The sequence below is a fragment of the Atractosteus spatula genome, chromosome 5 (assembly GCF_055471065.1).
Source record: "Atractosteus spatula isolate fAtrSpa1 chromosome 5, fAtrSpa1.hap1, whole genome shotgun sequence".
Classification (NCBI taxonomy): domain Eukaryota; kingdom Metazoa; phylum Chordata; class Actinopteri; order Semionotiformes; family Lepisosteidae; genus Atractosteus; species Atractosteus spatula.
In genome coordinates this window covers 689,505-711,836 of record NC_142710.1, presented here as the reverse complement: position 1 = coordinate 711,836, position 22,332 = coordinate 689,505, and the positions used below count along the sequence as shown (strand labels likewise).

At 55.3% G+C, this 22,332-nt stretch overlaps 1 protein-coding gene across 1 annotated transcript; it reads right to left on the bottom strand.

Annotated features, from left to right (window-relative positions):
* Positions 1-3,870: 3,870 nt before the first annotated feature.
* Positions 3,871-22,286, bottom strand: lrp10 (low density lipoprotein receptor-related protein 10). Its single transcript, XM_088915571.1, has 10 exons — positions 22,162-22,286; positions 20,746-20,962; positions 16,257-16,295; positions 15,179-15,308; positions 14,495-14,685; positions 11,402-11,883; positions 9,516-9,949; positions 8,302-8,496; positions 7,223-7,352; positions 3,871-6,036 (listed from the first exon to the last, which is right to left on the bottom strand). Exons 2-10 carry the CDS (start codon positions 20,795-20,797, stop codon positions 5,362-5,364), a joined length of 2,328 nt encoding a protein of 775 aa, XP_088771697.1. The 5' UTR covers positions 20,798-20,962; positions 22,162-22,286; the 3' UTR covers positions 3,871-5,361.
* Between the last annotated feature and the right edge of the window lie 46 nt (positions 22,287-22,332).

Below are 22,332 nucleotides of genomic sequence, written 5' to 3'. Positions count from 1 at the left end.
ACTGGGGCATTAGGCCCCACATGGACCGCAGGGTGAGCGCCCCCTGCTGGCCAAACCAACACCTCTTCCAGCAGCAGCCTTAGTTTTCCCCAGGAGTCTCCCCTCCAGGTACTGGCCAGTGTGTCACGCCTGCTGAGCTCCAGTGGGGCTGCCAGCTGGGAGAGTGTCAGGGTGATGTGGCTGCTGCCCAAGTAGACGTCAGCTCCCCGCCCGTTCCATCATATCCAGCAGGTGGATTTCCCGGTGGACGCACGGACGCACAGCAGCCCGCGGCTGGCCTGGCGGTAAACCCGCGCCCCGCCTGTCTGGCTCGCTCGGTGAGAGGGCTGGGGCTGCGGGACAGACGCCCCGCGCTGGGCGTCTGGCTCGGCATTCGGCTGACCCCCGCATCCGGTCTGCAGTGCCAGCGGCGTGGGAAACCCAGCTTCGCAAGGACACGCTGTCCCGGGGGGGGGGGAGAAGGCATCGAAAATCTCGCCGCTGTGCCCGAAAAGATCCGGACGCTCCGAGGGCACGCGCAGCCGGAAGATTCGTGGAGACCTTGGGTGAGAAACTCCGTCCTAAAGCGCTGCCGCAGGGGAGGCTCACGAGGCTCAAACGTGCGAGGGCTCTTCGCACGGGTTTGCACGAGGATGTTCAGTCCCAGCTGAGCCGGACGCCTGCAGCCGCAGGAGCTCTGGGACGGAGGGCTTTCAGACGGGCTGTAGCGTGCCCGGCCGGTACGGCTGGCCCACGGTCCCAGGTCCTGTAGCGAGGCTTCTGCTTGACTGTGGACGTGAACGATGGTGACTGCCTTACCGTGAAGAGCGCGACACGCACGGGGCTCCGGGCTCCCACGCACGGGGGCCCCACGGCTTCTCTCCTCCCGCTTGGGCTCGGGTGTGGGGTTGTGGGTACGAGACACCGAGGCAGCTGCTCGGGGGTCCCTCCTTGTGAGAGAGCCCAGCGCACGCCGCTCCTCCACGGTGTGAAGGGTGCCGAGGCAGTGAGAGCAGTCTGCGTGAGCTTCCCTGTCACGCCACCTGCCACGGCGGTCACGCAGCATGCCAAGCCACGATATCTGCTCAACATTCATGTCATGTTATTTATATTATATATATATGATGTTATAGGGGGTGGTACGGTGGCTCTGGGGCTCAGGAGCTGTGCCTGTGGCTGGGAGGTTGCCGGTTCGAATCCCGCGGCCGGCAGAGGAATCCTACTCCGCTGGGCCCCTGAGCGAGGCCCTCAACCCCAGCTGCTCCAGGGGTGCTGTATAAATGGCCGACCCTGCGCTCTGACCCCCAGCTTCTCTCCCTGTCTGTGTGTCTCCTGGAGAGCAAGCTGGGGTCTGTGAAGAGACACAGTCCTCATGCAGGAGACTGTACAGGGACAGTGAAGTGATCGTACACGAGTTCAGGCGGGGAGCTGCGGAGGAACGGGTACAGGCTTCTTCCCTGCTGAAAAGACGAGAGAGAGAGAAAACACAACGTCTGTCCCCTGCTCCCTGCTCCCGCCCCTCTCCTCTCCCAGCTCGTGCTCTCCCGCTACAGTACCTCTGCTGGCTGCCCTGTCTTCCTCGCACCCAAAGAAGGCTCCACGGTCTGAAACGTTGTGTTTTCTCTCTTGCCGTTTCAGCAGGGAATACTCCCGTCACTTGCTCCTGTATTATGTCAGATATTCATGACTCGTTTGCGTTGACAACAGTCCCTTGACGGCCCCCTCCGGTACAGGTGGGAGACCGCAGGTCTAGCTGTCGGGCAGTGTTCATTCACACCTCTCTCTCACCAGGACCCAAGCTGCTGTAGTGGTGTGTTGAGCGAAACCGATGTCCCCAGGAAGGCTGGCAGGGGGGTGCAGGGGGGGCCCTGGGCTCGAGTCCGGCCCAGGGGTGCTGTCTGTGTGGAGTCTGCATGTTCTCCCCATGTTTGTGTGTGGGTTTCTGCAGGGGGGCTCCCACAGTCCAAAGACATGCTGGGAGATTCATTGGCTTCTGGCAATGTGTGTGTGTGTGTCTCTGTCAGAGCAGGTACTGACCAGTGGACCAGTACTGACCCTGTCCACTCCTGACCAGGCGACCAGTACCGAGCAGGTCCAGCACTCAACAGGCTCAGTACTGACCCCGTCCACTACTGACTAGACTCAGTACTGACCCCGTCCTCTACTGATCAGTGGACCAGTACTGTCCCCGTCCACTACTGACCAGTATTTAGTACTGACCAGGTCCAGCACTTCTGAGTCTGAGAAGTCAGACAAGATCCGATACCGTTCCTCTCCCTCGCCTGGGGAAGCACAGTCGAGTCTCCCCAAAGCGTCCCATCGCCCTGGAGACCGTCACACCTCTCTGCTTCCTGGGAATGATCTCCGATCCACCAACGGCACGGGACCAGTGACGCTCTCCTCCTCCCTTCTCGTCTCCCAGGGAGCTGCAGTTATCCTCCCCCTTACTGATCCGCACGGTCAGTTTTCCCAGAGTCCAGAGGGAGTCAGAAAATACCAGCAGATCAACGCCCAGTGAAGCGCAGATCTACACACTGACGTGAGCTGATCTACAGTGAAGCGCTGATCTACACACTGACGTGAGCAGATCTACAGTTATTGCGCAGATCTACAGTGATGTGCAGATCTACATGCAGTGATGCTCAGATCTACAGTTATTGCACAGATCTACACGCAGTGATGCACAGATCTACACGCAGTGATGAGATCTACAGTGATGTGCAGATCTACACGCAGTGATGAGATCTGCAGTGATGAGCAGATCTACACGCAGTGATGTGCAGATCTACACACAGTGATGCTCAGATCTACAGTGATGTGCAGATCTACACACAGTAATGCTTAGATCTACAGTGATGTGCAGATCTACACGCAGTGATGCTCAGATCTAGTGATGTGCAGATCTACACAGTGATGTGCAGATCTACACGCAGTGATGAGATCTACAGTGATGCTTAGATCTACACGCAGTGATGCTTAGATCTACACAGTGATGCTTAGATCTACAGTGATGCTCAGATCTAGTGATGTGCAGATCTGCACAGTGATGTGCAGATCTGCACAGTGATGCTTAGATCTACAGTGATGTGCAGATCTACACACAGTGATGTGCATATCTACACGCAGTGATGCGCAGATCTACAGTGATGTGCAGAGCTACATGCAGTGATGCACAGATCTACAGTGATGTGCAGATCTACACACAGTGATGTGCATATCTACACGCAGTGATGCGCAGATCTACAGTGATGTGCAGATCTACACGTTGTGATGTGCAGAGCTACATGCAGTGATGCGCAGATCTACAGTGATGTGCAGATCTACATGCAGTGATGCGCAGATCTACACGCAGTGATGCGCAGATCTACATGCAGTGATGTGCAGATCTACAGTGATGTGCAGATCTACACACAGTGATGTGCAGATCTACACACAGTGATGTGCATATCTACACGCAGTGATGCGCAGATCTACAGTGATGTGCAGATCTACACGTTGTGATGTGCAGAGCTACATGCGGTGATGCGCAGAGCTACACGCAGTGATGTGCAGATCTACACGCAGTGATGCACAGATCTACAGTGATGTGCAGATCTACACGTGCTGATGTGCAGATCTACATGCAGTGATGTGCAGATCTAGTGACATGCAGATCCACACACAGTGATGCGCAGATCTACACGTGCTGATGCGCAGATCTACATGCAGTGATGCGCAGATCTACGCAGACATGCGCACATTCACACAGACATGATGCACAGATCTACACAGAGTGATGCACAGATCTACACACATCCTGGGTTGGAACAGAAACCAGGAGAGTCCAAGTCCTCCCAGAACTGGGTCGGAGACACCCCCCGGGACAGAGAGAGACTGCAGCCCACACCGTGGTGCTGAAAGTGCAAATTCTTTAATCAGTTAATGCCTTACACACACCTTACAACTTTAATATATACAGTAGCAATGAGACGATTCAGTTCAGTTCATCGATTGAAAAATCTTTAAAAAATATCTGATCTAAAGGCTACGGGATCCGCCCCCCGCTGGTTCCTACGATACATTCAGTACGAGAAGAAAGACAGGTTGTCTGAGACATCAGAAGCACAGAGGCACGCCTGCCTGGAAGAGGAGGAGGAGGAAGAAGAGGCTCAGGCTTCAGGACACCGTTCTCCTCCCACCCCCACCCACCCCCGCTGAAGAGGAGTTGGTACCGGCCCCGGGCCCAGAAGGAAACTGGACTGGTCCACTGAACGGATTCCGTGGGGGGGTTGTGGTCCGGTGAACCAGCAGACAGCCAACCCAGCAGTGCCGCTGGCAGTCAGGTTTCCAAGGTAACGTGGTGGACCGCCACTATTCTCGTTATTTTTTCATTTGAAAATTCTTGCTGATTTCGCAAGGCAGAGCTCGAACCCGCGACCCTCCGGTTCACAGCCCAGAGCCCCCGACCTCCACCCCACAACTGCGTCACCCCCACACATGCACAAACAGGCACACGCATACCCATATACACGTGTGCAGAAACCCACACATAAACAAACTCATATATGCACACATGCTCACATACATAGTGTGCAAGCTCTCATGCACAAACACACATTCACACACACAGTCAAACACATGCACACACACACGCACACACTCACAAACACATGCACACACACGCAAACACACTCAGAGTCAAACACATGCACACACGCACACACACTCACAAACACATGCACATGCACACACACATGCACACTCACAGTCAAACACATGCACACACACAGTCAAACACATGCACACACACGCACAAATATGCACACACACGCACAAACACATGCACATACACACGCACAAACACTCACAGTCAAACACACGCACACACATGCACACACACTCAGTCAAACACACGCACAAACACACACACTCAGTCAAACACACTCACAAACACATGCACACACAGTCAAACACACGCACACACAAACACACGCACACACAAACACACGCACACAGTCAAACACACGCACACAGTCAAACACACGCACACACACACAGTCAAACACACGCACGCACACACACACACAGTCAAACACATGCACACACACGTAGTCAAACACACGCAGTCAAACACACGCACACACACTCACAGTCAAACACATGCACAAATACGCACACACACTCCCAGTCAAACACATGCACAAATACGCACACACACTCCCAGTCAAACACATGCACACACTCACAGTCAAACACACTCACACACACACTCGCACCTGTACACACTCACGGAAACACACACGCGCCCCGAGAAAGGAAATGAGACCCCGCTGTCCGAAGCGAGCTACAGAAGACGCTGGAGCCCCAGGAACCCCGCTGTGCTCTGTGGGGGGGGAAGCCGGATCAAGTCAGCAGAGGGACGTCGTCCCGGAGGGACTCGGGCTCCGCCTGCGGGCCGCTGGGCACCGACCGCGATCTCACGGGCTCGTCGGAGAGGGGCAGCAGCAGCACCTCATCCTCGGGGCTGGGGGCGGGCGTGGGGCTGGGGAGGGGGTGGTGCGGGGAGGAGGAATGAGGGAGGGGCCGGAACAGGGAGACGGAGAGCCCCAGGGAGCGCAGCAGGGCGGACAGGCTGCTGCCGGCGCGCGGCGGGTCGGGGTCCGGGCCGGCGGAGGAGGCCAGGGGAGGGGCGGGAGGGGGCGGGGCGGGGGGCGGGGCCACCACCTGCGACCGCAGCCCCAGCTTCAGGGGCAGGGCGTCGGACGAGGACAGACTTCCACCTTCACCGGCCAACAGGGAGTCGGGGCTGACCGACAGCCCGCCTCCGTCGCCGAGGTGACCGGCGCCCGACTGGCTGGGCTCTGTGGCGACGGGGGAGGACTCGGCCGGTTGCTGGGAGGCGCCGGAGTTCTGCCCCGCCCTGGGGGCGGGTCTGGGGAGCAGACCCCACCTCCTGAGGCGTCGAATGCTCCTCCTGATAAATCGAGGGCGGCGATGTCGCCGGTGACGTCCTGAAGGGCCAGAACCAGGGTCTTGTCTGAGAAGCTGCAGGAGCCCCCGGAGCGTGAGAGCAGAGGACTGGGAAAGAGAGAGAGAGGTTCATACAGACACACTGACTGACTGGACACTCCAGTACATTAACACTGCACTGAGAGAGAGGGGTTCATACAGACACACTGACTGACTGGACACTCCAGTACATTAACACTGCACTGAGAGAGAGGGGTTCATACAGACACACTGACTGGACACTCCAGTACATTAACACTGCACTGAGAGAGAGGGGTTCATACAGACACACTGACTGACTGGACACTCCAGTACATTAACACTGCACTGAGAGAGAGGGGTTCATACAGACACACTGACTGGACACTCCAGTACATTAACACTGCACTGAGAGAGAGGGGTTCATACAGACACACTGACTGACTGGACACTCCAGTACATTAACACTGCACTGAGAGAGAGGGGTTCATACAGACACACTGACTGACTGGACACTCCAGTACATTAACACTGCACTGAGAGAGAGGGGTTCATACAGACACACTGACTGACTGGACACTCCAGTACATTAACACTGCACTGAGAGAGAGGGGTTCATACAGACACACTGACTGACTGGACACTCCAGTACATTAACACTGCACTGAGAGAGAGGGGTTCATACAGACACACTGACTGACTGGACACTCCAGGACATTAACACTGCACTGAGAGAGAGGGGTTCATACAGACACACTGACTGACTGGACACTCCAGTACATTAACACTGCACTGAGAGAGAGGGGTTCATACAGACACACTGACTGACTGGACACTCCAGTACATTAACACTGCACTGAGAGAGAGGGGTTCATACAGACACACTGACTGGACACTCCAGTACATTAACACTGCACTGAGAGAGAGGGGTTCATACAGACACACTGACTGACTGGACACTCCAGTACATTAACACTGCACTGAGAGAGAGGGGTTCATACAGACACACTGACTGACTGGACACTCCAGTACATTAACACTGCACTGAGAGAGAGGGGTTCATACAGACACACTGACTGGACACTCCAGTACATTAACAGTGCACTGAGAGAGAGGGGTTCATACAGACACACTGACTGACTGGACACTCCAGTACATTAACACTGCACTGAGAGAGAGGGGTTCATACAGACACACTGACTGGACACTCCAGTACATTAACACTGCACATAGATGAGAAGGATGTTATTAGGGTAACTAAGTTAGCTGGACTCACCTCGTTAGGGTTCTCTGTGGGGAAGTCCTCCACAGGTGGGATGACTCCCTGTGCAATCAGCTGACCATATGAGGGCGGAGCCTGCTGCTGGATGAGTTCCGCCTCCTGCCGTGTAATTGGTGCAAACAGACTGGAGGAGGGGCCAACAGATACAAAATAAGTACTCTGTATTCCCTGAGAACCGGGAACAAGAGGCTCATCTTTACACAGACAGTGGTGGGGGTGTAGAACAAGCTGCCCAGCCCTGTTGGCAAAACCGATGCCCTGGATTATCCCAAAACACAGCTTGATGAGATGTTTGGATCAATTAGCTACTAAGAGCTGGATGTGTCAGGTGCAGGTGTATTGTCTATAGGGGGTCAGTGTATTGAGACCGGTGTGGGTGTATTGTCTACAGGGGGTCAGCGTATTGAGACTGGTGCAGGTGTATTGTCTACAGAGGGTCAGGGTATTGAGACTGGTGTGGGTGTATTGTCTACAGGGGGTCAGCGTATTGAGACTGGTGTGGGTGTATTGTCTACAGGGGGTCAGTGTATTGAGACTGGTGTGGGTGTATTGTCTATAGGGGGTCAGTGTATTGAGGCCGGTTGTGGGTGTATTGTCTACAGGGGGTCAGTGTATTGAGACTGGTGTTGGTGTATTGTCTACAGAGGGTCAGGGTATTGAGGCCGGTTGTGGGTGAATTGTCTACAGAGGGTCAGTGTATTGAGGCCGAGTGTGGGTGTATTGTCTACAGAGGGTCAGTGTATTGAGGCCGAGTGTGGGTGTATTGTCTATAGGGGGTCAGTGTATTGAGACTGGTGTGGGTGTAATGTCTACAGGGGGTCAGGGTATTGAGGCCAGTGTAGGTGTATTGTCTACGGGGGATCACGGTATTGAGACCGGTGTGGGTGTATCATCTACAGGGGGTCAGGATATTGAGACCGGTGTGGGTGCATTGTCTACAGGGGGTCAGCGTATTGAGACTGGTGTGGGTGTATTGTCTACAGGGGGTCAGTGTATTGAGACTGCTGTGGGTGTATTGTCTATAGGGGGTCAGTGCATTCCCTTGAAGCGGTGAAGAGCCAGCAGGGGCGCACCTGTACTCCCGGGAGCGCAGCGAGTACAGCTTGCAGGTGCAGCCCATGGCGATGACCAGCAGGAGGCCGCAGACCAGGCTGCCCACGGCGGCCGCAGTGATGACCTTGCGGGGGGGGTTGAACGTGCAGTTCATCTCGTCTGTCCCGTCCTTGCAGTCCACCTGCCCGTCACACAGCCAGGTCTCGAACACACACCTGAGCACAGATCACACACGGTGAGAACAGGAATACTGGCCATAGGGGGTCAGTGTATTGAGACTGGTGGGGGTGTATTGTCTACAGGGGGTCAGGATATTGAGACCGGTGTGGGTGCATTGTCTACAGGGGGTCAGCGTATTGAGACTGGTGTGGGTGCATTGTCTCCAGGGGGTCAGCGTATTGAGACTGGTGGGGGTGTATTGTCTCCAGGGGGTCAGCGTATTGAGACTGGTGGGGGTGTATTGTCTCCAGGGGGTCAGCGTATTGAGACTGGTGTGGGTGCACTGTCTCCAGGGGGTCAGCGTATTGAGACTGGTGGGGGTGTATTGTCTCCAGGGGGTCAGCGTATTGAGACTGGTGGGGGTGTATTGTCTACAGGGGGTCAGTGTATTGAGACTGGTGTGGGTGCACTGTCTCCAGGGGGTCAGCGTATTGAGACTGGTGGGGGTGTATTGTCTCCAGGGGGTCAGCGTATTGAGAGTGGTGTGGGTGCACTGTCTCCAGGGGGTCAGCGTATTGAGACTGGTGTGGGTGCACTGTCTCCAGGGGGTCAGCGTATTGAGACTGGTGGGGGTGTATTGTCTCCAGGGGGTCAGCGTATTGAGAGTGGTGTGGGTGCACTGTCTCCAGGGGGTCAGCGTATTGAGAGTGGTGTGGGTGCACTGTCTCCAGGGGGTCAGCGTATTGAGACTGGTGGGGGTGCACTGTCTCCAGGGGGTCAGCGTATTGAGACTGGTGGGGGTGTATTGTCTCCAGGGGGTCAGCGTATTGAGAGTGGTGTGGGTGCACTGTCTCCAGGGGGTCAGCGTATTGAGACTGGTGGGGGTGTATTGTCTCCAGGGGGTCAGCGTATTGAGAGTGGTGTGGGTGCACTGTCTCCAGGGGGTCAGCGTATTGAGAGTGGTGTGGGTGCACTGTCTCCAGGGGGTCAGCGTATTGAGACTGGTGTGGGTGCACTGTCTCCAGGGGGTCAGCGTATTGAGACTGGTGGGGGTGCACTGTCTCCAGGGGGTCACCTGTCGGAGTCGCAGTGGAAGGTGCCCGGCTGGCACGCCGCGCAGTCCCTCTCGTCCGCGCCGTCAGGGCAGTACAGCTGGTAGTTGCACCTCTCCGCCGCCGAGAAACACACCCTGTGCAGCGTCCGGGACACTGGGCCACCCCCTCCCCCCCCCGTCCCGCAGGCGAACTGCCCCGGGGGGCAGCCCCAGCAGCCCTCCTCGTCGCGGCCGGTGTCGGGGCAGTCCCACCGCCCGTCGCAGCGCTGCTCGGGGGTGAAGCAGCCGCCCCTTGCGCCCCCACACACCCCCTCCCACGGCAGGCAGTAGCCGGAGATGCGGTAGGTGGCGTTAAAGCCCGCCCCCTCCGAGTCCTGGGCCACCTGATAGGTCAGCGAGAGGAGGCCAGTCCGGGACTCCACGGAAACCAGCTTGTGATTGGCCTCTGAGCTGACCTGTCACAGAGAGAGGAGGAGAGGGGAGATGAACATCATGAACATGATCTCAGGGTCAGTGATGAACATGATCTCAGGGTCAGTGATGAAGACCATGATCATGATCTCAGGGTCAGTGATGAACATGATCTCAGGGTCAGTGATGAACATGATCTCAGGGTCAGTGATGAAGACCATGGACATGATCTCAGGGTCAGTGATGAACATGATCTCAGGGTCAGTGATGAAGACCATGATCATGATCTCAGGGTCAGTGATGAACATGATCTCAGGGTCAGTGATGAACATGATCTCAGGGTCAGTGATGATCATGATCTCAGGGTCAGTGATGAACATGATCTCAGGGTCAGTGATGAAGACCATGATCATGATCTCAGGGTCAGTGATGAACATGATCTCAGGGTCAGTGATGAAGACCATGATCATGATCTCAGGGTCAGTGATGAACATGATCTCAGGGTCAGTGATGAAGACCATGGACATGATCTCAGGGTCAGTGATGAAGACCATGGACATGATCTCAGGGTCAGTGATGAACATGATCTCAGGGTCAGTGATGAAGACCATGGACATGATCTCAGGGTCAGTAATGATCATGATCTCAGGGTCAGTGATGAAGACCATGGACATGATCTCAGGGTTAGTGATGAACATGATCTCAGGGTCAGTGATGAACATGATCTCAGGGTCAGTGATGAAGACCATGATCATGATCTCAGGGTCAGTGATGAACATGATCTCAGGGTCAGTGATGAAGACCATAATCATGATCTCAGGGTCAGTGATGAACATGATCTCAGGGTCAGTGATGAAGACCATGATCATGATCTCAGGGTCAGTGATGAACATGATCTTAAGGTCAGTGATGAACATGATCTCAGGGTCAGTGATGAACATGATCTCAGGGTCAGTGATGAAGACCATGATCATGATCTCAGGGTCAGTGATGAACATGATCTCAGGGTCAGTGATGAAGACCATGGACATGATCTCAGGGTCAGTGATGAAGACCATGGACATGATCTCAGGGTCAGTGATGAACATGATCTCAGGGTCAGTGATGAAGACCATGGACATGATCTCAGGGTCAGTAATGATCATGATCTCAGGGTCAGTGATGAAGACCATGGACATGATCTCAGGGTCAGTGATGAACATGATCTCAGGGTCAGTGATGAAGACCATGGACATGATCTCAGGGTCAGTAATGATCATGATCTCAGGGTCAGTGATGAAGACCATGGACATGATCTCAGGGTCAGTGATGAACATGATCTCAGGGTCAGTGATGAAGACCATGATCATGATCTCAGGGTCAGTGATGAACATGATCTTACGGTCAGTGATGAACATGATCTCAGGGTCAGTGATGAACATGATCTTACGGTCAGTGATGAAGACCACAAGCTTCTTCTCAATCAGACACCCAATCAATAACCTGCCCTGACTTACCGTCCTCAGCAGGCTGCCGTGTCCACCCGCCTGGTCCGTGATGACGATGGTGTCTCCGGGGCCCAGCTCCAGCAGTCTCAGCTCCACCAGGACGGGCCGGGGGTCCCCGGGGTCCACCGTCCAGATACAGACGCCGGAGGAGGGGGCGCGCTGCGGGGAGGAGAACCAGCCGTAGAAGCCCTGCAGGAGGCCCCCACAGGCACCCCAGCGCATCCCATACCCCCTGTCCCGGGCCGGAGCCCTGTTGTCCCCACGGCCCGACTGCCGCGCTCTGTCCGTCCAGCTGGCGAGGGTCTCCTGGTCCCCGTGGCCTCCTCCTCCTGCCCCATCCAGCTCCAGCTCGCTCCCGCTGTCGAGGCAGCCTGCCTCGTCCGAGGCGTCCCCCTTTCCCGGACACTCGCCCTGGCCGTTGCAGCGCCAGGTGGAGGGCAGGCAGCTCCCGTCGAGGCACTCAAACTCCCCCGGGGCGCAGGGGGGCGGACCTGAGACAGAGAGAGGGGACAGTTCACTTGGGGATCTCCCGTAAGCCAACACAGACGCAGCCGAAGCAGATCGCACGAGAGACCACAGATCGCACAAGAGACCACAGATCTCTCGCAAGCCGATGCAGACCGCACGAGAGACCACAGATCTCACAAGAGACCACAGACCTTCCGCGAGCCGACGCAGACCGCACAAGAGACCACAGATCTCACAAGAGACCACAGATCTCTCGCAAGCCGATGCAGACTGCACAAGAGACCACAGATCTCCAGTGAGATGACACAGACCGCACGAGAGACCACAGATCGCACGAGAGACCACAGATCTCTTGCAAGCAGATGCAGACCGCACGAGAGACCACAGATCGCACAAGAGACCACAGATCTCCCGCGAGCCGACGCAGACCACACGAGAGACCACAGATCTCCTGTGAGCTGACACAGATTGCACAAGAGACCACAGATCGCACGAGAGACCTGTGCCGACTAGTCTCTGTAGTCTCTTGTGCACTAGCCGACGCTGATTGCACAAGAGACTACAGATCTCCAGTGAGATGACACAGACCGCACGAGAGACCACAGATCGCACAAGAGACCACAGATCTCCCGCGAGCCGACGCAGACCACACGAGAGACCACAGATCTCCTGTGAGCTGACACAGATTGCACAAGAGACCACAGATCTCTCGCAAGCCGATGCAGACCGCACGAGAGACCACAGATCGCACAAGAGACCACAGATCTCCTGCAAGCCGATGCAGACCGCACAAGAGACCACAGATCTCACAAGAGAACACAGATCTCTCGCAAGCCGATGCAGACCGCACAAGAGACCACAGATCTCACAAGAGAACACAGATCTCTCGCAAGCCGATGCAGACCGCACAAGAGACCACAGATCTCCTGTGAGCTGACACAGATTGCACAAGAGACCACAGATCTCCCGCGAGCCGACGCAGACCGCACGAGAGACCACAGATCTCACAAGAGAACACAGATCTCTCGCAAGCCGATGCAGACCGCACAAGAGACCACAGATCACACAAGAGACCACAGATCTCCCGCGAGCCGACGCAGACCGCACAAGAGACCACAGATCTCCTGTGAGCTGACACAGATTGCACAAGAGACCACAGATCTCTCGCAAGCCGATGCAGACCGCACGAGAGACCACAGATCTCACAAGAGAACACAGATCTCTCGCAAGCCGATGCAGACCGCACAAGAGACCACAGATCTCACAAGAGACCACAGATCTCTCGCAAGCCGATGCAGACCGCACAAGAGACCACAGATCACACAAGAGACCACAGATCTCACAAGAGACCACAGATCTCCCGCGAGCCGACGCAGACCGCACAAGAGACCACAGATCTCCTGTGAGCTGACACAGATTGCACAAGAGACCACAGATCTCTCGCAAGCCGATGCAGACCGCACAAGAGACCACAGATCTCCTGTGAGCTGACACAGATTGCACAAGAGACCACAGATCTCTCGCAAGCCGATGCAGACCGCACGAGAGACCACAGATCTCACAAGAGAACACAGATCTCTCGCAAGCCGATGCAGACCGCACAAGAGACCACAGATCTCACAAGAGACCACAGATCTCTCGCAAGCCGATGCAGACTGCACAAGAGACCACAGATCTCCTGTGAGCTGACACAGATTGCACAAGAGACCACAGATCTCTCGCAAGCCGATGCAGACCGCACAAGAGACCACAGATCTCCTGTGAGCTGACACAGATTGCACAAGAGACCACAGATCTCCCGTGAGCCGACGCAGACCGCACGAGAGACCACAGACCATACGAGAGACGACAAAGATAATATACAAGCGGAGCTAAGGAGAACTGAACTGAGCTGAGCTGACGGGAGCTGAACTGGCGGGATCTGAGATGAGCTGATGGGAGCTGACTGGAGACCAGTTGAGGGGAGCTGAACTGGTGGGATCTGAGCTGAGCTGATGGGAGCTGACTGGAGACCAGTTGAGGGGAGCTGAACTGGTGGGATCTGAGCTGAGCTGATGGGAGCTGACTGGAGACCAGTTGAGGGGAGCTGAACTGGTGGGATCTGAGCTGAGCTGAAGAGAGCTGATGGGATGGGAGCTGACTGGAGACCAGTTGAGAGGAGCTGAGATGAGCGAAGCTGAGTTGACCTGACTCCATTTAAGCCCTTAATTACCTAATAGAACTCATTAATTGCTTAACTGGACAGCAGGAAGCCATTCCTTGTTCTTGAAAAGCTCGCGATTGAGAGAGACCTACAAAACCTGGCGGACACCACCCCCGGTGGACCGGAGCCGTGCTCCACCGACACAGGCAGAAACAACACAGCGTGGGCACAGAGACTGAGAGGCTCATGGGACACTGCATTCATAAGCAGGAATTAACGTTCCTCGGATTCAGGTGGCTGTACGAACAACAGGATTCAGAAAAGTGCGTGTAGCAGAATCGCAGATGTTCGGCTAAATGCAAGAAATGAAACACAGACACTCAGAAACACTGCAAGGAGCCCCAAGAACTTCATGATTAAGTTTTATGAATATTTCTCTGTTACCCATTCCATTTAAAAACAAACTAGTGAATTAGAAATGTATGCGGTACCTTTGATGTAGGAGAGGCGAAATCCGGAGGGTGGATTCCGATGGGGGACAAAGTGGTACGTCACATTAATATTTCCCCCATGCAGGTGAAGAGGCCGTGGCAATTTGTTTCCACATAGAAGCGGGGAAGACTCTGTCTCCGAGCTCACAGACACCCACTCCTTCTCACACTGCACCGAGAACTGAGAGAAACTGAGAGAGACAGAGGTCAATACATGAACATGAACACTGACTGGACACTCCAGTACATTAACACTGCACTGAGAGAGAGGGGTTCATACAGACACACTGACTGGACACTCCAGCACATTAACACTGCACTGAGAGAGAGGGGTTCATACAGACACACTGACTGACTGGACACTCCAGTACATTAACACTGCACTGAGAGAGAGGGGTTCATACAGACACACTGACTGGACACTCCAGTACATTAACACTGCACTGAGAGAGAGGGGTTCATACAGACACACTGACTGGACACTCCAGTACATTAACACTGCACTGAGAGAGAGGGGTTCATACAGACACACTGACTGACTGGACACTCCAGTACATTAACACTGCACTGAGAGAGAGGGGTTCATACAGACACACTGACTGACTGGACACTCCAGTACATGAACGCTGCACTGAGAGAGAGGGACACTGGACACTGCAGTATTGAGTGGGGCCGGTCACTCACCTGATAGTGACACGCTCTCCGGCAGACGCAGAGATGACCCAGCTGCAGTTGAGCTCCCAGGGCAGCCAGAGGGGGCTGGAGATCTGTCCCTGCCTGTCCGAGAGCACGCTGGAGTACCTGCTGCACAGACCTGCAGACAGACGGGCGCACCCAGACATCAACACACCTGGAGTCCCACTCCTAACACCTAGCCACCTAGAGAGACAGGCACCATGCAGAAAAGAGAGAGAGAGACAGGCAGCACGCAGAGAGACAGAGAGACAGGCAGCACACAGACAGAGAGAGAGAAACAGGCAGCACGCAGAGAGACAGAGAGACAGGCAGCACGCACAGAGAGACAGAGAGACAGGCAGCACGCAGACAGAGAGAGAGACAGAGAGACAGGCAGCACGCACAGAGAGACAGGCAGCACACAGAGAGACAGAGAGACAGGCAGCACGCAGACAGAGAGAGAGACAGAGAGACAGGCAGCACGCACAGAGAGACAAGCAGCACACAGAGAGACAGAGAGACAGGCAGCACGCAGACAGAGAGAGAGAGAGAGACAGGCAGCACGCAGACAGAGAGAGAGAGACACCCAGAGTTCCCACACCTGCCAGAGTCACAACGGGTCCCAATCCTACTGGGAGAGGGAGGAGGGAACTCAGTGGATCTGGCAGCCCAGTATGTGATCTCCTGTCACAGCCTGAGGAACAGTGAGTCTGTCTCCCAATAATGCTCCAGCCGCCTACAGTATATGTCAATATTTTATATGTCTTTGTTGTAAATGTCTGTAACATGTCTGTAGATTTTATTTTACTTCTATTTTTTTGTTTTGTTCCATGTTAATTTTATTATTTTTATTTGCTTTGGCAACACTGATTGTACCCATCGGTCATGCGAATAAAGCACCTTGAATTGAACTGAATTGAATTGAGAGACAGGCAGCACGCAGACAGAGAGAGAGAGAGAGACAGGCAGCACGCAGACAGAGAGAGAGAGAGACAGGCAGCACGCAGAGAGGTGCATGGTAAGACGGAAGGAGACAGCCATGCAGACACAGACAAGCAGACAGGAGGCGCTCTGCTCCTCCTCTTACCGAAGTCCGAGGTCAGCTCTGAGCCCCCCCAGCTGTGAGCTGCAAGAGAGAGAGGGCAGAGGGAGTGAGGCTGGAGTCAGCTGCCCTTCTCTACAGAGTCCCCTTCCTCCTTCCTGCTGCTCTGCTGGGGACTTCTCAACACGGGCAGGACTACAGAAGCTGATTAGCACCACACAGAGAAAACCTACTGTTTACGTTTCAACGAGAAACGTTTTGAGATAACACTGCATGAAAATGCAATAATTCATTTGTGTACAATACTGCCTACTATAATATTATCTATCTATTAATATATATGCAATAATATTGACCCATACCAACTGGCTTTGACTGGTTTCGGTCTGTCCTGAGCTCAGCACACACAGGGACACAGCGCTGGGACAGTCCTGCGGGACAGACACGCTGCTGGGCTCTCCCAGCTCTTCTATCAGTACAGACACATGTGACCCAGGACAGTCCTGTGTGCTGTCAGTCTGTCCTGAGCTCAGCACACACAGGGACACAGCGCTGGGACTGTCCTGCGGGACAGACACGCTGCTGGGCTCTCCCAGCTCTTCTATCAGTACAGACACATGTGACCCAGGACAGTCCTGTGTGCTGTCAGTCTGTCCTGAGCTCAGCACACACAGGGACACAGCGCTGGGACAGTCCTGCAGGACAGACACGCTGCTGGGCTCTCCCAGCTCTTCTATCAGTACAGACACATGTGACCCAGGACAGTCCTGTGTGCTATCAGTCTGTCCTGAGCTCAGCACACACAGGGACAAAGCGCTGGGACTGTCCTGCAGAACAGACACGCTGCTGGGCTCTCCCAGCTCTTCTATCAGTACAGACACATGTGACCCAGGACAGTCCTGTGTGCTGTCAGTCTGTCCTGAGCTCAGCACACACAGGGACACAGCGCTGGGACTGTCCTGCAGGACAGACACGCTGCTGGGCTCTCCCAGCTCTTCTATCAGTACAGACACATGTGATCCAGAACAGTCCTGTGTGCTGTCAGTCTGTCCTGAGCTCAGCACACACAGGGACACAGTGCTGGGACTGTCCTGCAGGACAGACACGCTGCTGGGCTCTCCCAGCTCTTCTATCAGTACAGACACATGTGATCCAGGACAGTCCTGTGTGCTGTCAGTCTGTCCTGAGCTCAGCACACACAGGGACACAGCGCTGGGACTGTCCTGCAGGACAGACACGCTGCTGGGCTCTCCCAGCTCTTCTATCAGTACAGACACATGTGATCCAGAACAGTCCTGTGTGCTGTCAGTCTGTCCTGAGCTCAGCACACACAGGGACACAGCGCTGGGACTGTCCTGCAGGACAGACACGCTGCTGGGCTCTTCCAGCTCTTCTATCAGTACAGACACATGTGATCCAGGACAGTCCTGTGTGCTGTCAGTCTGTCCTGAGCTCAGCACACACAGGGACACAGCGCTGGGACTGTCCTGCAGGACAGACACGCTGCTGGGCTCTTCCAGCTCTTCTATCAGTACAGACACATGTGATCCAGGACAGTCCTGTGTGCTATCAGTCTGTCCTGAGCTCAGCACACACAGGGACACAGCGCTGGGACTGTCCTGCAGGACAGACACGCTGCTGGGCTCTCCCAGCTCTTCTATCAGTACAGACACATGTGACCCAGGACAGTCCTGTGTGCTGTCAGTCTGTCCTGAGCTCAGCACACACAGGGACACAGCGCTGGGACTGTCCTGCAGGACAGACACGCTGCTGGGCTCTCCCAGCTCTTCTATCAGTACAGACACATGTGACCCAGGACAGTCCTGTGTGCTGTCAGTCTGTCCTGAGCTCAGCACACACAGGGACACAGCGCTGGGACTGTCCTGCAGGACAGACACGCTGCTGGGCTCTCCCAGCTCTTCTATCAGTACAGACACATGTGACCCAGGACAGTCCTGTGTGCTGTCAGTCTGTCCTGAGCTCAGCACACACAGGGACACAGCGCTGGGACTGTCCTGCAGGACAGACACGCTGCTGGGCTCTCCCAGCTCTTCTATCAGTACAGACACATGTGACCCAGGACAGTCCTGTGTGCTGTCAGTCTGTCCTGAGCTCAGCACACACAGGGACACAGCGCTGGGACTGTCCTGCAGGACAGACACGCTGCTGGGCTCTCCCAGCTCTTCTATCAGTACAGACACATGTGACCCAGGACAGTCCTGTGTGCTGTCAGTCTGTCCTGAGCTCAGCACACACAGGGACACAGCGCTGGGACTGTCCTGCAGGACAGACACGCTGCTGGGCTCTCCCAGCTCTTCTATCAGTACAGACACATGTGACCCAGGACAGTCCTGTGTGCTGTCAGTCTGTCCTGAGCTCAGCACACACAGGGACACAGCGCTGGGACTGTCCTGCAGGACAGACACGCTGCTGGGCTCTTCCAGCTCTTCTATCAGTACAGACACATGTGATCCAGGACAGTCCTGTGTGCTGTCAGTCTGTCCTGAGCTCAGCACACACAGGGACACAGCGCTGGGACTGTCCTGCAGGACAGACACGCTGCTGGGCTCTCCCAGCTCTTCTATCAGTACAGACACATGTGATCCAGAACAGTCCTGTGTGCTGTCAGTCTGTCCTGAGCTCAGCACACACAGGGACACAGTGCTGGGACTGTCCTGCAGGACAGACACGCTGCTGGGCTCTTCCAGCTCTTCTATCAGTACAGACACATGTGACCCAGGACAGTCCTGTGTGCTGTCAGTCTGTCCTGAGCTCAGCACACACAGGGACACAGCGCTGGGACTGTCCTGCAGGACAGACACGCTGCTGGGCTCTTCCAGCTCTTCTATCAGTACAGACACATGTGATCCAGGACAGTCCTGTGTGCTGTCAGTCTGTCCTGAGCTCAGCACACACAGGGACACAGCGCTGGGACTGTCCTGCAGGACAGACACGCTGCTGGGCTCTCCCAGCTCTTCTATCAGTACAGACACATGTGACCCAGGACAGTCCTGTGTGCTGTCAGTCTGTCCTGAGCTCAGCACACACAGGGACACAGCGCTGGGACTGTCCTGCAGGACAGACACGCTGCTGGGCTCTCCCAGCTCTTCTATCAGTACAGACACATGTGACCCAGGACAGTCCTGTGTGCTGTCAGTCTGTCCTGAGCTCAGCACACACAGGGACACAGCGCTGGGACTGTCCTGCAGGACAGACACGCTGCTGGGCTCTCCCAGCTCTTCTATCAGTACAGACACATGTGACCCAGGACAGTCCTGTGTGCTGTCAGTCTGTCCTGAGCTCAGCACACACAGGGACACAGTGCTGGGACTGTCCTGCAGGACAGACACGCTGCTGGGCTCTCCCAGCTCTTCTATCAGTACAGACACATGTGACCCAGGACAGTCCTGTGTGCTGTCAGTCTGTCCTGAGCTCAGCACACACAGGGACACAGTGCTGGGACTGTCCTGCAGGACAGACACGCTGCTGGGCTCTCCCAGCTCTTCTATCAGTACAGACACATGTGACCCAGGACAGTCCTGTGTGCTGTCAGTCTGTCCTGAGCTCAGCACACACAGGGACACAGCGCTGGGACTGTCCTGCAGGACAGACACGCTGCTGGGCTCTTCCAGCTCTTCTATCAGTACAGACACATGTGACCCAGGACAGTCCTGTGTGCTGTCAGTCTGTCCTGAGCTCAGCACACACAGGGACACAGCGCTGGGACTGTCCTGCAGGACAGACACGCTGCTGGGCTCTCCCAGCTCTTCTATCAGTACAGACACATGTGACCCAGGACAGTCCTGTGTGCTGTCAGTCTGTCCTGAGCTCAGCACACACAGGGACACAGCGCTGGGACTGTCCTGCAGGACAGACACGCTGCTGGGCTCTCCCAGCTCTTCTATCAGTACAGACACATGTGACCCAGGACAGTCCTGTGTGCTGTCAGTCTGTCCTGAGCTCAGCACACACAGGGACACAGCGCTGGGACTGTCCTGCAGGACAGACACGCTGCTGGGCTCTCCCAGCTCTTCTATCAGTACAGACACATGTGACCCAGGACAGTCCTGTGTGCTGTCAGTCTGTCCTGAGCTCAGCACACACAGGGACACAGTGCTGGGACTGTCCTGCAGGACAGACACGCTGCTGGGCTCTCCCAGCTCTTCTATCAGTACAGACACATGTGACCCAGGACAGTCCTGTGTGCTGTCAGTCTGTCCTGAGCTCAGCACACACAGGGACACAGTGCTGGGACTGTCCTGCAGGACAGACACGCTGCTGGGCTCTCCCAGCTCTTCTATCAGTACAGACACATGTGATCCAGGACAGTCCTGTGTGCTGTCAGTCTGTCCTGAGCTCAGCACACACAGGGACACAGCGCTGGGACTGTCCTGCAGGACAGACACGCTGCTGGGCTCTCCCAGCTCTTCTATCAGTACAGACACATGTGACCCAGGACAGTCCTGTGTGCTGTCAGTCTGTCCTGAGCTCAGCACACAGAAACTCTACTCTATAATCAGCCGTCTGGACTTACCCCCCCAGCAGAGGGCGCTCAGCAGCACAATCGCCCGACACGCGGCCTTCATGGGGGGGGGAGGGCGGAAGGCGAAGGATAAAAACCAGCAAAAAAAAAGCTGATTTGAGAAGAAAAAACTCAGTTTAAAAACTCATTTAAAAATAAAAAAAGCAAAAATAAACAATGAATATCGGAGGCCTGATGCTGGTGTCTTCATTGTCTCCTCTCCACAGACCTGAAACAACAGAACAGCAGTGCGGATATTAATAATAATACTGCTACTCCACTGTTACACAACCCCTTCTCACTCCTACTCCACAGTTACTCCACTGTTACACAACCCCTTCTCACTACTCCACACCGCTACTCCACTGTTACACAACCCCTTCTCACTACTCCACAGTTACTCCACTGTTACACAACCCCTTCTCACTACTCCACACCGCTACTCCACTGTTACACAACCCCTTCTCACTACTCCACAGTTACTCCACTGTTACACAACCCCTTCTCACTACTCCACACCGCTACTCCACTGTTACACAACCCCTTCTCACTACTCCACACCGCCACTCCACTGTTACACAACCCCTTCTCACTACTCCACACCGCTACTCCACTGTTACACAACCCCTTCTCACTACTCCACAGTTACTCCACTGTTACACAACCCCTTCTCACTACTCCACAGTTACTCCACTGTTACACAACCCCTTCTCACTACTCCACACCGCCACTCCACTGTTACACAACCCCTTCTCACTACTCCACACTGTTACACAACCCCTTCACACTACTCCACTGGGCCATTTCTCGGTGCTCCTATGATGGTTGTTGTTGTTGTTGTTATGATTCTAGCTAGCCTGCCCACGGAGCTCCTCCAGACTCATTCCGACACCAGCTGCCTCGCGCCGCTTCCTGCCTCTGCGCCGAGCTCTGACGTCACAGCCGCCTCTCGAAACTTTTCTCGGAAACAAAACTTCGCGACGACAACAACAGCAACAGCGCAGAGCCAGTCGGGGAGCACGGCTGCGAGCTCCACATCCCCCCCCCTCAGAACACCAGTTCCCCACCCCGGGGGTCGTCCTCAACAGAAATAAAAGTCTATTCTTATTTTTTTTTTCCCCCCCAAGTACGATTCTGGACGCAGAGACGTTTGAATCGCACGGCGTACACAAACCGCGCCGCTGTGTGAAACAAGCCCAGACTTTTCCAGAACGATTTGCCTCCCAACTCTCTTCTTCGCTCCTGTTGCGTGTTTTTCCACCCCTCGTCAGAAAATAGATGAAACCAGCCTCCCCCCCCACCCTCTCTCTCTCTCTCAGACAACTTTCGTTTTCGACACTTCTCTCGTCCCCGGGCTAGAAACGCGCACGACGCGCCCCGACGCGGCCCAGAGACCCCCCGCAGGCGTGAGCCCCGCTTCCAACCGACCTCCAGCGACCCCGAGGCGCTTGTCCACCCGGCCGCGTCCCCGGCTCCGTCTCCTCGCCTCGTCCCGCTGGGCGGCCGTGTTGACGCAGGGCTGGGAGTTGGGACTTCCGTGTTCAGCTGTGAGCGCAGGAGTGACGGAGGAGGGAGAGAGAGAGAGACCTGCCCCACTTC

Bases quoted from the DNA above. Each gene is read 5' to 3' on its own strand.
- lrp10 (XM_088915571.1), bottom strand. From the start codon at position 20,797: ATGAAGGCCGCGTGTCGGGCGATTGTGCTGCTGAGCGCCCTCTGCTGG. The intron at 7,353-8,301 runs GTGCGCCCCTGC...CCCCTCCTCCAG, and splicing joins CTGCGCTCCCGGGAGTACAG to TCTGTTTGCACCAATTACAC. The intron at 6,037-7,222 runs GTGAGTCCAGCT...TCTCTTTCCCAG, and splicing joins CCACAGAGAACCCTAACGAG to TCCTCTGCTCTCACGCTCCG.